General features: G+C 39.4%; 1 protein-coding gene across 1 annotated transcript in view; it reads left to right on the forward strand.

The window, feature by feature from the left end:
- MOCOS (molybdenum cofactor sulfurase) overlaps positions 1-16554 on the forward strand; it is a 238669-nt gene that overhangs the window by 153861 nt on the left and 68254 nt on the right. The window contains exon 6 of the mRNA XM_054381619.1: positions 13099-13298. Coding sequence (XP_054237594.1) covers positions 13099-13298 — 200 coding nt within the window. The remainder of the gene's footprint in view (positions 1-13098; positions 13299-16554) is intronic.

Genomic DNA, 16554 nt, shown 5'->3' on the forward strand with positions numbered 1-16554 from the left:
GGTAGAGGCATCTAGGACACCAGAGAGTCCGTCTCTCTTAAGACCAAAGTGTAGATTTTCTCTAACTTCTCACACTGTGTGGAGGTTGTGGTACTAGAATAGCTTTCAAGATTTTTTTTTTTTTAAGATAGAAAGGGAAAAAAAAAGAAAAACAAGAGGTAGGGGAGCGCGGTCTTAAAAAGTAGATTAGAAAATAAGAGAAACAAGATTGCAGACCAGTGTAAAAAAAATTTCTCAGACCAGTTCCAGATCACAGATCACATGCACTTAAATCCACACTTCTTCATTACCAAAGTTTTCCTCTTGGATTTTCAGTCAATGTTTGAACAGTTTGGCTACTCCCTGCAGTCCTGATCAGTCTGAAGCTAGCTGCTGTTTTGAATTAGGTATCTTGTATCTCTCTCAAAATACCACGGTAGAGGGATGTAGTTCCTGTAGGATTGTTTCCTAGAGATGTAAGACCACCAGGGGCTTGGTATGCTCAGAAAGGTTGATTCTAGAATTATTAGAAGCTTGGACACCCTGAAATAGCCATTCTGCTTCCTTCAGTTCAGAAGAGGTCTCCTTGTGTGTGATTGAAGTCATTCATATTGTCTTGTATATTAAGCACAGTGCTAAAATAAAACAAAAAAGAAAAGAAAAGAAAAAGAAGGAAGAGTATTAGAAGAACATAGGCCAACAAAAGTTTTGGTAATTCAAGGCTAATGTAGTAAAACATATTATGGAATCTACATGCCTCCTGTGTTGTTAATAACAATGGCTAGAACTTAGTTTTTCCAGCTTCCAATATTCCTGTTACGGAATGGAAAATTTGAGTATAGTTTTCCCCCTGTTCCATCACAAGTCTTAGAATTTGCTGTCTGGAAAGCTTTCTTTCTCTGTATTGTGTTTCTTGTTTTAATTAAATTAACTTGTGGCATTTCCTGTAATGCTGTAATGGGCAATTTCCATATAGCCACAGGAAGAAGGGGATACAAAAGCTGCACTAAAACAGTATCCCCACTACTTCATGTGGTGGCAGCCACAGCCTCAGTTCAGAGATTGTCAGAGAAAAAAAGGGTAAATGTCTTACCAATATTATTAGGCAGAGAAAACTTGGAATGCCTTGGGCACTGAAGTGTTTCTCCAACAAAGAGATTCCAGAAAGATTATAAAGGCTGCTAAAGTAAAGCCTGTAAGAAGGTAGAGTCAAACTAGTGGGTACTGAAGTACAAGGGCTGCTACAAAATTACCCATTGCTTGTCACCTAATGCAGGCATGGTGAGCTTTGAAACAGAACTGATTCATATCTTGTAAGATTGGGATCTGTCATCATAGGGAGAAAACCAAAGAGGCTAGCTGGATTTTCGGAATATTTAAAGGATTCTCTTGATGCTGAGTGAGATTTCCTCCTAAGGGAGACACATTTGGGTTTATCTTTACAGTCAGTTTATTTTTGGTTCAAGTTGATTGTCTCCATCAGTCTGTAGCTCCCCTCAGGGGAAAATAAAACCAAAACAGCCCACAAAACTGTGGAGCCATTAGAAAGCCATGAGACTAGCAAGTAGTACTGGTGACTGGGTCCTATAGAAAAGTTATTCGAGGGAAGAATTGTACTTAACTACAGACCCCATGGTGGTGTCATAGTCTCTGGCTGAGCAGGAGATGGGAAAGATTTCATTTTGCTATGTCAAAGTGATTAGAAAATTGTTGCTGGCTCAGCTAGAGAGAGAGAGAGAGAGAGAGATGGATGGATAGATAGATGGATAGATAAATAGGTGGATAGATAGAGAGATGGATGGACAGATGGATAGATAGGTGGATGGATAGATGGATGGATAGATAGATAGATAGATAGATAGATAGATAGATAGATAGATAGATAGATAGATAGATAGATAGATAGATAGATAGGTAGATGGATAGATAGAGAGATGGATAGATAGGTAGATGGATAGATAGATGGAAAGACAGATAGAGAGATAGATGGATAGATAGATAGAATCATAGATACATACATAGAGATGGATAGATAGATAGATAGATACACAGATAAATTTGTTCATGCCAAATCAGTACCGAATTAGTCTTACTGACTTAAATACACAAGACTTACTGCTCTGTCTTGCATTTTCTAAATCCCTGGGAGTATAGCTTTGAGAAAGAGTTTTATGCACTGCCTTATATTAGCAGTCTAACTGATGAGAGAATCTAACTGATGAAAGAAGCTTTCACTTGCTGACTTCGAGCATTTGTACATAGCAACATCCACCAAACAAATAATGGAGCCAATGCTATGATAAAGCAGAAAGCAGACCTGTATGTTACATTCGAGTTGCTAACAGCTACCAAGAGAGTTCACACAGTATCACAGTCTCACAGTATATCAGAGGATGGAAGGGACCTCAAGAGATCATCAGGTCCAACCTCCCTGCCAGAGCAGGATCACCCAGGGTAGTCTGCACAGGAATGCATCCAGGTGGGTTTGGAAAGTCTCCAGAGAAGGAGACTCCACAACCCCCTTGGGCAGCCTGTTCCAGTGCTCTGTCAGCCTCACTGGAAAGAAGTTTCTCCTCATGTTGAGCTGAAATCTTCTATGTTCAAGTTTGAACCCATTGTTCCTTGGCTTATCCTTACCACCCAAAAGAGCCTGGCCCCCTCCACTTGACACCCACCCCTCAGATATTGATAGACATTGATCAGATCCCCTCTCAGTCTTCTCTTCTCCAGGCTAAACAGCCCCAGGGCTCTCAGTCTCTCTTCATAGGAGAGATGCTCAAATCCATATGCTCAAGTTCATATGTGTTTATAGTATAAGATTCTTTTGCATTTAGTCATTAAGATGACAGAAGCAGAGGCAGAAGTTGTTCTGCTGTACTGAGGAAAGCCTTGACTGAGGTAAAGTCTTTAAAGACAAAATGCAAGTGTCACACAAAGATGTACTTTCAGTGATGATTCTGTAGTTCTTGCAGAATCCTCTGTGGGCTCTTCAGAGGCAGTTTGAATGTTGCTTCCATGAGCTGGTGTGGTGGGTTGAAAATATCCCCCCAACATTAAGTTTGCCAGAGCAGCTCAGTTGGAAGCAAATGAAAGCTGTATTTACAAGCAAATCTACAATCTCCAATGGAATGCAATGAATGTGTGCAAAATGTACAGGATTTACAATGTTTACAGGTATTTACAATTAATAAACAGCACAAGGAGCCCCTTGGCTAAAGACCAGGAGAAGCTAACAGCTTCTCCCCTCCTGTCTCCCCCTTATCCCCCTGTACAAAAAGGACAAGAGAAAAAGCAGAGAGATGTTAGACTTAGCCAAAGCAATGCAGCCAAGGTCAAACAGAAGCCAGCAGAAGCACAAAGTTAGTATCTCCCAGCCTGAGAAAACTAAAACAGAGAAAAATTGTTTCAGTACAACCAGTTTAAGTCCCTTATTTTCTCCAATGGGATTGTTTAGAATAATCATTATTTTCCTTTGTACACCCAGTAGTGATTTATTTACATTCTACTACTTTCCCTTCAAGATCTGTGAAAAAAATTTTAAAGGCATAGACTAAAACCACCACAGCAGGGCAAAACACTCTGCCTTTTTAAGAAAGACTCTCCATTCATCGTTTCTTTTGCTGCTTTTATGGTTTGGAAAGTCATCTTGAAATTATTTCCTCTGCTGAGAGTATGGCTTGGGCTCATGGAAGAGAGAAGAAAAGGATGAACGGACTCACACACAGAGACACCCTCACCGACTCAAAAAGTAATATCATAACAATAGCAAATTGTAACTTGAATGTATCCTACCTGGAGCTTATTTGACTTGCTAGACAGTTTCAAATCTAACAAGCAGTTGACTGAAACTGAATTATACCTGTAATTAAAACAGCTTTGCTAAAAATGAGTCAGCCAGCTGGCATGTATGGCTTCCTCTCTCTTATACTACTCCCAAGAAACGTGTTTAAAAGACAAAGTATTCCTCACTGTGATGTTTGAAAGTGATGAGCTGCTTCTTGCAGAATGAGCTGCTCATTTGATTCAGAACAAACACTTCTGACTTCTTTCCCTGGGTGAAAATAGAGCTTGAATTAGCTGCTCTAACGAAGTGAGAGATGGGGCATCAAAGATCCTTCTGTTCATTATGATAAACACCAAATATGTGTTTTATGTTTGGTTTTCGTATAAAATCCTGAACAGATTATGCAGTTGTTTCCCATGTATTAAACCATTAAGATGAGGTGAAGAAGGAGGAGAATAAACAGATTTAACCTATTATGCAAGGAATTAGTGCTGAGAGAGTAAAAGGTGCCCCTATTGCCCATTATATTCTGCATGGATTTGGTAGTGTTGATGGTGTAACAAATCTGTGGGTTTTGAATACACAGAAAGTACATAATCAACTCTGCTCTGGTGAGACCCCACCTGGAGTACTGCACCCAGTTCTGGAGCCTCTAATACAAGAAGGATCTGGATGTGCTGGAAGGTGTCCAGAGAAGGGCCATGAGGATGATCAGAGGGCTGGAGCTCCTCTCCTACGAGGACAGACTGAGAGAGTTGGGGTTGTTCAGTCTGGAGAAGAGAAGGCTCCCAGGAGACCTTCTTGTGGCATTCCAGTATCTGAAGGGGGCTCCAAGAAAGCTGGGGAGGGACTTTTTAGGGTGTCAGGGAGTGATAGGACTAAGGGGAATGAAGCAAAACTAGAAATGGGTAGATTCAGATTGGATGTCAGGAAGAAGTTTTCCCCGATGAGGGTGGTGAGACACTGGCACAGGTTGCCCAGGGAGGTGGTGGAAGTCTCATGCCTGGAGGTTTTTGCAGCCAGGCTGGATGTGGCTCTGGGCAACCTGATGTAGTGTGAGGTGTCCCTGGCCATGGCAGGGGGGTTGGAACTGGATGATCCTTGAGGTCCTTTCCAACCCTAATAATTCTATGAATCTAAGTCATAAGAGTCCATCTAAAGTGTCAATTTGTACACTGATTTATTGAGACGGGCTTTGCGGTTATATTATGGACTTTCAAACAAAATTACGTACTTTTCAACAACATAAAAACACAGAGTTTCATGACTGAAAATTTCTTTTTATGTGATTATTTATGTTACATCATCACATCGTAATGAAGCTGCTCTAACATAGCATGGCAAGGTATTACTTTTTTTTTTTTTTTTTGAAAGTACAAATGACATTTGGGGACACAGACTTTTTTCCCCTTTTTGGTCACTAATGTGGTTACTTCAGTTACAGCAAAAGGGCCATGGTCCCACCCACCCCCTTTCTGTGCCCCTATTCCATTTTTATTACGTCTGTTTTACGGTTCTAAGTGATTTGAATTGTTCATGTGAGTCAGTAGGAGTGAGGGATTTTCAATCTGTCCATGTTTTATGCATTGTCTGTGAGTGTGGATGATGAATGGCATTGTGAATTTGCTGATAAGTCTGTTGCAGTGTTTTATGTTGAGTTTTAATGAACTAGATGTGCTGATGGTTATGACCAACACTGGAATGTCATTACATTAGCAGAGCTCCTTTCCACTGACTCCAAGGAAGTGTTATTATGTTAATTTTAAGGCATAAGTTCCATAAGGGGCTCTTATATCCTTAATTCTCTGTTTTAAAGTAATATTTGGTTGCTGTTAGCCAGCCTGTAAGCTCAGTTTCATGCTTTTTTAAATTTATATTATCTTTATTTAATCTTTAAGCTATCAGTTGTGGATGCTTACAAGTTACATATTTTCCCATATATTTTTTCCACTATGCATCTGCTGCTCCACACTGTGGGAGACAGGCAATAGGTAGATTTGGTCTGACTCAGGACAGCTATTGTCATAATTTAGGGGGGGGGGGGGGGGGAAACCCACACCAGGAAGGTGTATATTTAATATTTTTATTTATGAGGATGAGTGAGCAAGGCTTCATACTAGGTTCATTATATTCTTTTCTTTCCTTAGTATTTGCTCCTCTAGTATTGTATTTATAGCATTTGGGTATTGCACTTAGGGTCAGGTAATTTGAATATCATATGACTATTTTATTTTCATGTTTACAGTGTTTTGTTTGAAGCAGGATTGCTAAAATAATAATAACAACAACAACAATAATAATAATAGGAGAAGGAGAAGGAGAAGGAGAAGGAGAAGGAGAAGGAGAAGGAGAAGGAGAAGGAGAAGGAGAAGGAGAAGGAGAAGGAGAAGGAGAAGGATCTAGAACATATTGCATAATGTAATTTTAAACCCAAGCACTCAAATTTGCAAAAAGAGATAAATTAAGCTACCATTACTAAGTTCATTCTCAGGAGATACTCTAAGTAGGTGACAGACTTCAGTCAGAGATATTCAAAAAAAGTTCAGAAATTAATCTTAATATACACTTCTTGGAGGAAGTAAAAGAAGGACTCCAACTGTTTGACAGGATTTACAGGTTCCATGGCTTCATTAGCACATTGATTCACAGGTCTCACATGGTGCTCTGTCTTGCTTGGGATTTAATAGGAGGTGGCTACATGTTGCTCTCAATCCCTGCTGATTGGTTTTCTGAGATTTCTCTGCCTCATTGCTATCTGTTAAGTAGTGCTGAAAAAAACAAGAATTCACATTGCTCTTTTTTCCTATCCAGAGATACACATCAGTTTGGATTTAGTGCAGTAACAAAAAGTGTTCATGTAAACCTCAGTTTCTGTGGTGTTTCTTTTTTTTTTTCATATCAAGTTAGAAAAAATAACTGCATATTTGATTTATGACTCTTCTTCCTGATCTCCATTATTTAATCTCTCATAATAAGAGAGATAAGAAATGTGTTTGCATGCAGATCAGAGGTTTCTGAGCACAGCCTAAAAACCTTAAGCACCAGAGCTTTCATTCTAGAGGCTCAATTTCAGGCTTTGCTTTATCTTAATCTCTTTGTAGATGTTGACACACGCCTGTCTGTCTCCTGTTCCTTCAGAAAGAACTAATATTTAAACATTTGAGCTACTGAAATCCTGGTTTTGTCAGGGAGGAGATTGTATGTCATTACATACTTGCCACTTACATAGTGCAAACCCAAGTCGACACTGAATACCCGTGGGATGTCTGTGTGTCTCATATATCTCTTACAATCATAGAATCATAGAATCAGTCAGGGTTGGAAGGGACCACAAGGATCATCCAGTTCCAACCCTCTGCCATGGCCAGGGACACCTCACACTACATTAGGCTGGCCAGAGCCTCATCCAGCCTGGCTGCAAACACCTCTCTGGACAACCCATTCCAGGCTCTCACCACTCTCATGGGGAAGAACTTCTTCCTCACGTCCAGCCTGAATCTCCCCACTTCCAGCTTTATTCCATTCCCCCTAGTCCTGTCACTACCTGATAGCCTAAAAAGTCCCTCCCCAGCTTTCTTGTAGCCCCCTTCAGATATTGAAAAGCCACAAGAAGGTCACCTCAGAGCCTTCTCTTCTCCAGACTGAACAGCCCCAACTCTTTAAGTCTCTCCTCATGGGAGAGGTGCTCCAGCCCTTTGATCATCCTGGTGGCCCTTCTCTGGACACCTTCCAGCATGTCCATATCCCTCTTGTAACAGGGGCTCCAGAACTGGATGCAGTACTCCAGGTGGGGTCTCACCAGAGCTGAGCAGAGGGGGAGAATCACCTCCCTTGACCTGCTGGCCACACTTCTCTTGCTGCAGCCCAGGCTCTGGTTGGCTTTCTGGGCTGCAAGTGCACATTGACAGCTCCTGTTGAGCTTCTCATCCACCAGCACCCCCAAGTCCCTCTCCTCAGGGCTGCTTTCCAGCCAGTCCCTGCCCAGCCTGGATTTGTTCTTGGGATTGCCTCGACCCAGATGCATTAGATAAAAAAATAAATCTCACTGTGTTTTGCATCTAACAAGCAGATAATAATACAAAGGTGACACAAATGCAAGAAGGTATCACCAAGCAAGCCAAGCAGTCCTGTGGTGATAACTGTGCCCACAGTTTGAACCCTCTTGTAAATATGAGATAAATGACTTTCTCTTCCAGAAGTCTGGACTGTCCCACACTCCCAATGAACAGGCATATGCAGAGGCAGTTCCCGTGGAAGAGCTGACATTGTTCATTTATGTGTGGGTTATCCAGGGCACTGACTCTCTGAATTTTGCATACTGTATGGAACAGCAATGGAGCAGCAGTAATAATCCACAGAAATAGAGATGTTTCCCTTTTGAAAGGGAAGCCCTTATATTTCTACCATAGGAAGATTTAAGTCATGAATGAGAGCATCCTTTGTGCTGAATGTGTTCCTACACACATAAATACAGTGAATAGTATAGACAGACTTCAGGTGGTATGGATTAGCCTACATCAGCCTTATTCTGCTCTAAATTACAGAGCACATAAATTGTTTTTCACTTTAAAATTATTTTTAGATCAACTAGATACAATGCACCTAAATTAAATAATGCAGTGGTAAGAAACCACTTGGGTGTCAAGTGGAGGGGGCCAGGCTCTTTTGGGTGGTTCACAGTGATAAGACAAGGAACAAAGGGTTCAAAGTAGAACATAGAAGATTTCATCTCAACATGAGGATAAACTTCTTTCCAGTGATGGTGACAGAGCCCTGGAACAGGCTGCCCAGGGGGGTTTTGGACTCGTCTTCTCTGGAGACTTTCCAAAGCCACCTGGATGCATTCCTGTGAGGACTCCCCTAAGTGATCCTGCTCTGGCAGGGGGGTTGGACCTGATGATCTCTTGAGGTCCTTTCCACCCTTTGATATATACTGTGATACTGTGCTACTGTGAAATAAAACTCATGAAGTGAGAGAGAGTCAGGGCACTTGAGTCCTTCCCATCACCACCTCAAGATGAAGGTGCTGATGATTTTTCTGTAAATCTTCCAAAAGGTTGAAGGTGTCCTACTCCTTTTATCTCCAAACAGGCAGCTAGGGAAGAATCTGCAGGTATTCTCTTAAGACAACTGCTTTCTGGTAAATGCTGAGAAATAACTTTTTCTTTTTCCTTTTCTTTTTTTCTTTTTCCTTTTCTTTTCCTTTTTCTTTATCTCTTTTTCATTTTCTTTTTTATTTTCCTTTTTCATTTTCTTTTTTCTTTTCCTTTTTCTTTTTCTCTTTTTCTTTTCCTTTTTCTTTTTTTTTCCTTTTTTTTATTTTTATTTTATCTGTATTTTTTTTCTTTTTTCTTTTTCTTTTTTTCTTTTTTTCTTTTTCTCTTTTTCTTTTTCTTTTTCTTTTTTTCTTTTTATTTTTCTTTTTATTTTTCTTTTCTTTTTCTTTTTGTTTTTCTTTATGTTTTTCTTTTTATTTTTGTTTTTGTTTTTGTTTTTGTTTTTGTTTTTGTTTTTGTTTTTTTTCTTTTTCTTTTTCTTTTTCTTTTTCTTTTTCTTTTTCTTTTTCTTTTTCTTTTTCTTTTCTTTTTCTTTTTCTTTTTCTTTTTCTTTTCTTTTTCTTTTTCTTTTTCTTTTTCTTTTTCTTTTTCTTTTTCTTTTTCCTTTTCCTTTCTTTTTCTTTTTCTTTTTTTCTTTTATTTTCTTTTTCTTTATCTCTTTCTCTTTCTTTTTTTTATTTTTTTTTCATAATTTCAAGACTCTTAACTTCTACCAAGCAATGATTGGGATATCTCTGACTAGTCAGTCTTTCATTCTCAAAGACTCTGAAAATACAAATCAGCTTTCAGAGCAAAATGTTCTAGAGATGCTTGCCAAGTTTACCGCAGTGAACATCTAGAAATTGTACTGATTAGCCTCTGGCAATGGTCCTTGAAAGTGCTTTGTGTGTTAGCATCTCATTAAATATCTTACTCCTCTTTATTCTTTAGTACCAAACATATACTTCCACCTTATATCTAACTTGTTTTTGTGCTTTTACTGTTTGCTCTCCTAGCTTATCTAAAGGAGACAGCACATAATATAGAACCTTGAAGAAAACTGAACTAACAGAAGTTGGTGGAACTTTTCTGTATATCAGGAGAAAGACACCTTATTTTTTTCCTTCATATACATTCACAAATGACAGGTTTTTATGAGTAAAGGCACAGAAGTCAACGAGCATCTTCCAAGCCTTCTGTCCAAGGGCGGTTATAGCAGATTGTAGAACTTTCCAGATACTCAGTTATAAATACAGCATGCTATGCAGAAGTGTGATATTCATAGTTGCATACTTTATGCCAGACATCTTTTTCATTACAGAAATGTTCACATCCCTCAAATAAAATATTCAACATGGCAGAAAATACTCTGCATCTAAAACCCAGACAGAAAAACACGGCTCTACTTCCAAGAGCTTTTGATGAAAATATTCTTTCCATTTTTTTCCTTCCACAGGATGCCCTCTATAGTACAACTCATTATGCATAACCAAAAACCCTTTGGATTTTCAGCTGAAATTCCAAGTGTGTGCAGTGGAGATTTTATTAGGATTAAATATGTTGGTAGCCTTCAGGTATCTTCCTGTGCTTCTTAAAATACTTTAAGATCATATTGTTGTCTTCTGGTTGTCTTCCATAAGGATACAGTTCCTACTTTGAAAATTGCTCACACTTTTCTTGTTCCATGTGAAAAGTTTTGGTCAGGGTTACTCCTTTTCTTGTACTGTCTTTATTGACATACTCAGTTGCTTGTCTCCTATCAGGAGTTTACAGCAGTGAATATCACAGCCTACTTTGTTTCAGATTGTGTATGTTCTCCTTTTGACTGAAATGACTGGGTTTGTATCTGACCCTTATGTTTTAGCTTTCCACAGAGAATCAAAGTACCCCGAAAGCCATAGGTGACAATGACATATATAATCCTATGGGGCATCATCTAAGCTCAAGAATGGGAAGCTTTTTCTATAGGGACATCTAATAGAGACACATCCTCTTCTCAGAAACCAGACAGGTAGAAGAGGTATCTGTTAGGAAATCTCTGCAGTCCTCTTTTCCAAACTCCTCAATGTAGGGAAAACAAGCAAACAAACAATAACACACACACAGATCCAAAAAAACCCAACCAACCAACCAAACAAACAATAACACACACACAGATCCAAAAAAACCCAACCCAACAAACAAAAAAACCAAACTACAACAACAACAAAAAACCACCATAAAAACAACCAAAAATAAAGAGGAAGAAGAAAAACAAGGTGGCGGCAGGGGAAGTCCCTCTGCCCCTGTACTCAGATCTGGTTCAGACCACATCTTCAGTACTGTGTCCAGTTCTGGGCTCCTCACTTCAAGAAAGATGTTGAGTTGCTCAAACATGTCCAGAGAAGGGTACAGAGCTGGTGAGGGGTCTGGAACACAAACCCTATGAGGAAAGGCTGAGGGATCTGGGGGTGTTTAGCCTGGAGAAGAGGAGGCTCAGGGCAGACCTCATTGCTGTCTACAGGGAGGTTGTAGCCAGGTGGGGGTGGTCTCTTCTCCCAGGCAGCCAGCACCAGAACAGGAGGACACAGTCTCAAGCTGCACCAGGGGAGGTTTGGGCTGGATGTTAGGAAGAAATTCTTCCCAGAAAGAGAGATTGGCCATTGGAATGTGCTGCCCAGGGAGGTGGTGGAGACACTGTCCCTGAAAGTGTTTAAAATAAGCCTAAATGAGGCACTTCGTGCCATGGGTTAGTTGATTAGATGGTGTTGGGTGATAGGTTGGTCTTGATGACCTCTGAGGTCTTTTCCAACCTGGCTGATTCTGTGATTCTGTGCAAGACAATATATTTCCTCTTTATGCTTTTACCAGACCAAGTTCTATGCAAGCTTCTCTGCAAAACTTATCTGGAGCAGACAGATTGCATAGGTGTCACCAATAAGGCATTCACAACTTCATCTTTCTTTTTCTTCTGAAAAAAAGAAGAGCAGACTTGGACAGGTAGTTTTATTGTATTTAAGAAAATTCCATGCAGACTAATATTTGTAATTTTTAATTTCATTTAGAATATTTTATATATATATATATATATAATATTTAATATATATTTATATATATAATTTTATAATTATATATAATATATATAATAATTTTTATATATATATGTAATTAATTTTATTTATCTTAGACATAGCAATTTATTTTCTGTGCTGTGCTAGGACTGATGCCTCCTTCCTATGACCTCCAGAGCCAAATCTGGACGTGTCCTGGGTTAACACAGCCCAACCTCACCCTCCCCTCTGCAGACAGATGGGAGGGAAAATAACACAAAAAAACCCTATGGGTTCAGATAAAGTTTAATGAGATGATATGATACAGCCTCACCTTAGTCTATTCACAGAAAATAGCAGCAAAATGCAGCAGCAGAAGTCAGTGACTAACCCCCTGACCTGCAGTCTGCCCGGCAGAAAAGATCAGCAACCCAAACCCAGAAACTGAAAGCATCAACCAGAACGAGAAGCCTCTCATGTTGCAATCTGAACTTCAAGCCCCATAATACTTTGCTCCAGCCAACACTTTTGAAGCTAACTTTTGAATTTTGAAGCAAACATGACAGCATCATGGTACTGAATATCAGCAGCAAATTCAACTCAACCCATGACAAGACCAAAAGTTGCTTTTCAAAGTCATTATGTTGGAATGTCTTGGTGATATCAGATAGTGATAGGACTAGGGGGGATTGAACAAAGCTGGAAGTGGGGAGATTCAGGCTGGACATGAGGAAGTCGTTCTTCCCCATGAGAGTGGTGAGAGCCTGGAATGGGTTGTGCAGGGAGGTGGTCGAGGCCCCATCCCTGGAGGTGTTTAAGGCCAGGCTGGATGAGGCTCTGGCCAGCTTGATCTAGTGTGAGGTGTCCCTGGCCATGGCAGGGGGGTTGGAACTGGATGATCCTTGTGGTCCCTTCCCAGCCTGACTGGTTCTATGATTCTATGATTCTATGATTCTATGATTCTATGATTTGTATAGGCAGAAACTCTCAATGTTGTAACATGTGTAAATCCACCTCAGTGAAACTTTGTATTCCTGCAGTGGATTCATTGTAAATAAATCCTCAGTGCAGCAGTACTTCCGAAGCTTTTTGTATGAGGAAAGAAACTTTTCAAACCTAAATACTCATTTAAAGCAACCCAAAACTATTGATTTTGTGCTGATTACCTCCCAGCTATACCATTCTGGAAAAAAAATCAACTTTTCTTTTTTTTTTTAACTTGTCCATAAAAATAAGGCTTCTGACATGTACATGCACTTTTCTTTTGTAGGTGGAATGGAGAAAATCAAGCAGCATACCTTTGTACTAGCTCACTACACCTATACTGTGCTGTCTGCCTTAAAATACGCCAACGGGGCTCCTGTGGTGCGTATTTACAGCAACACAGATTTCAGCAGTCCTGATGCCCAGGGTCCAATCATTAATTTTAATGTGCTTGATGAACATGGAGAGGTGATTGGCTTCTCACAGGTATGTTTTCCTCTTGCCCTGAGTGTTGTGTTTGTATTCTAAGCACCTGCACTGGGGTGGGTTGAAAGTGCCTCCTCACATTAACCACACCAGACTAGCTCAGTTTGGAAGTAAATGAAGCTGTGTTTTACAAGCAAAAACTACAATCTGCAATGGAATGCAATCAATATGTACAAATATACACTGTGTACAATATTTACAAGTATGTACAATTAACAGAAACAGCACAAAACCCTCCTGGCCAAAGCCAGGAAAGCTCTGCCCTTCTGCCTCCCCCTTCCCTGCCTTCTCCAGACAAGAAGCAGAGAGGTTGTTATAACTTAACCAAGGTCAGTGTGCAGGTATGTTGTCTCCAAAGCAAAGCCAGAAGAGAAGAGCAGAAACACCCATGCTAGAATGCTGCAGAGAGAGCACTGAACTTCTGTTTTGAGAACTGAATCTTAAAAGGTTTCTGTCTCTCCAATGGAAGTGTTTAGAATAATCAATATTTTCTTTCTTACATCCAATTGTGATTTATTTACATTCTTTTACTTTTCTGCTTGAACTCTGAAAAGAAGTTAAAGGCATAGCCTGTAAACCACCACATGCACAATGAGTTCTTTGTCCTCAAGGAAATACTTCATACATAATGGTTCCTTCTGAGGTCTTGGTATTGTTTCTTTGTGGCTCTGCACAATGTAGGCACACTGTTTTTAAAAGCAGTAGAAAGAGAATCCAAGAAGTGTTACCACAATACAAAGTACATAATAGCCAAAGCCATTATTTTAGAGGTGAAATACTCTACATGGAAGAAATTTGACAGTGAGCTGTTTTGACTATGCAGTTTGGTTTCTTGTTGACTTCCTTCCTTATGGGACTCAAAATTTGTAACTAAAGAACAAGTTTAGAAAAACTTACAGAAGTGACTACCTTGGAGCTTTAACACGCAAGTGACAGCTCTCAAAATATTTCAGTCGCTCAGGAGTTCTTTTTCCCCTTCAGTTCTAATAATTACATTATTGTAATACTCCTGAGGAAGCACTGAATAATATTGAATTATCAGTGTAAGAAATGAGATTCAAACTCAAAAAAAAAAAAAAAAACAAAACCCAAAACAACCCATCCTTAGAAGCTGTCTTCCTTGACAGCTTTCTCTAGCCTCAGGTGTACTGAGTACCTGTGACATGAAAGTTTGTGAATTCTCACTGCCTTCAGAAAAAGAGGTAATGGTGTATGACCATAATCATGTATGACTGTGCACCATGTTGGCAGTGGGTAATGTAGATCACTTGCTCATCAGCAGAAGTCAGGAAAACTACAGTAGTCTTGCTTAATTCTTCTGGTTTTCATTTGCTGATTGAATAAGTCAATAGATCAGGTTCCAGTATATGACCTTGATTTGCTGAACACTGGCACCATCTGTCTCAGTGACTGTCTCCCTCTGCCAGCGGTAGAGGCAGAGCTGTATTGCTCTTGGAAGTTAATAGTTCTGACAGACTAGGAAGAGAGTGTGAGTGCTGCAAAAGACATTTCTCAACACTCCTCTGCCAGGAAGGAAAAGAAATGGATAATGAGGGGAGTATAGAACATGTCTACAGGAATGCAAGAGGAGATCCATATAAACACAAGCAGTTACTTTGTAGCCTGTCAAGATCAAATTTTACATTTTTTTAAGCATTTTCCACACTGATGATGATGGGATGGGGAGAAGTATCATCTACAAACTTACCGAGATGCACTCCAATCCCTTTATTGGTAAAGATATTAAACAGGAGTGGCCTCAGCACTGAGCCCTGGGGAGGACCCATTTGTAACTGCTTGCCATCTGGGTTTAAATCCACGCTCCACCACTCTTTGAGCCTGCTCTTCTAGGGTGCTTTTTATCCAGCAATGCATATGCCCATGCAAGCCATCCAAGCCAAGCAGAATGAAGAAGTATAAAGTTTTGAAATGCATACCAATCATATCTGCAGGGCCTTTTAGATTATTTTGTTTAATTAAAATAATGTGCAATTTAATGACTCGTAGAAATTAACAAGCAGCAACACTATTCTTTCCCAAGTTATAATATATGTGAGATATCTATTTCTATCTCTCTCTCATCTCTCTCTCTCTCTCATCTCTATCTCTATCTCATTTCTATGCCATCTCTGTATCTCTATCTCTGCATCTCTCTATCATCTCTATCTCTATCTCATCTCTATCTCATCTCTATCTCATCTCTACCTCTCTCTCATCTCTATATCTCTCTCTCTATCATCTCTATCTCTATCTCTATATCTCTATCTCTATCTCTATCTCTATCTCTATCTCTATCTCTATCTCTATCTCTATCTCTATCTCTATCTCATCTCATCTCTCTATCTCTATATCTATCATCTCTATATCTATCATCTCTATATCTCATCTCTATCTCTACCTCTCTCTCTCATCTCTGTATCTCTCTCTCTCTCATCTCTCTCCCTCTATCATCTCTATCTCTATCTCATCTCTACCTCTCTCTCATCTCTATATCTCTATCATCTCTATCATCTCTATCTCTATCTCTATCTCTATCTCTATCTCTATCTCTATCTCTATCTCTATCTCTATCTCTATCTCTACCTTTATCTCTACCTCTATCTCTATCTCTATCTCTACCTCTATCTCTACCTCTATCTCTACCTCTATCTCTATCTCTATCTCTATCTCTATCTCTATCTCTATCTCTATCTCTATCTCTATCTCTATCTCTATCTCTATCTCTATATCTCTATATCTCTCTATCATCTCTATATCTATCATCTCTATCTCTATCTCATCTCTACCTCTCTCTCATCTCTATCTCTCTATCATCTCTATCATCTCTATCTCCTCTATCTCTATCTCTATCTCTATCTCTATCTCTACCTCTATCTCTATCTCTATCTCTATCTCTATCTCTATCTCTATCTCTATCTCTACCTCTACCTCTACCTCTATCTCTATATCTCTATCTCATATCTCTCTCTATCTCATCTCTATATGTCTATGTCTATCTCTATCTCTATTATGTATATCTATATCTGCATCTACTGTATGTATATATCTCTGTCTCTATATCTATAAAATTGGCTTCATTATGGAATGAAATTCTGTCATAGACATCTTTACAGCACTTACTGGGGAGAAAAATATTTGCTGCTTCTTTATGGTTGCAAAGAAAATATGTACATCAGAGAGTGAGCTTCTTCAAACTGACTATATAATCTCATCTTCCTGCCTGGATGCATGTCTGAAATTAGATAGATTTATTCAA

The sequence above is a fragment of the Indicator indicator genome, chromosome 6 (assembly GCF_027791375.1).
Source record: "Indicator indicator isolate 239-I01 chromosome 6, UM_Iind_1.1, whole genome shotgun sequence".
Classification (NCBI taxonomy): Eukaryota; Metazoa; Chordata; class Aves; order Piciformes; family Indicatoridae; genus Indicator; species Indicator indicator.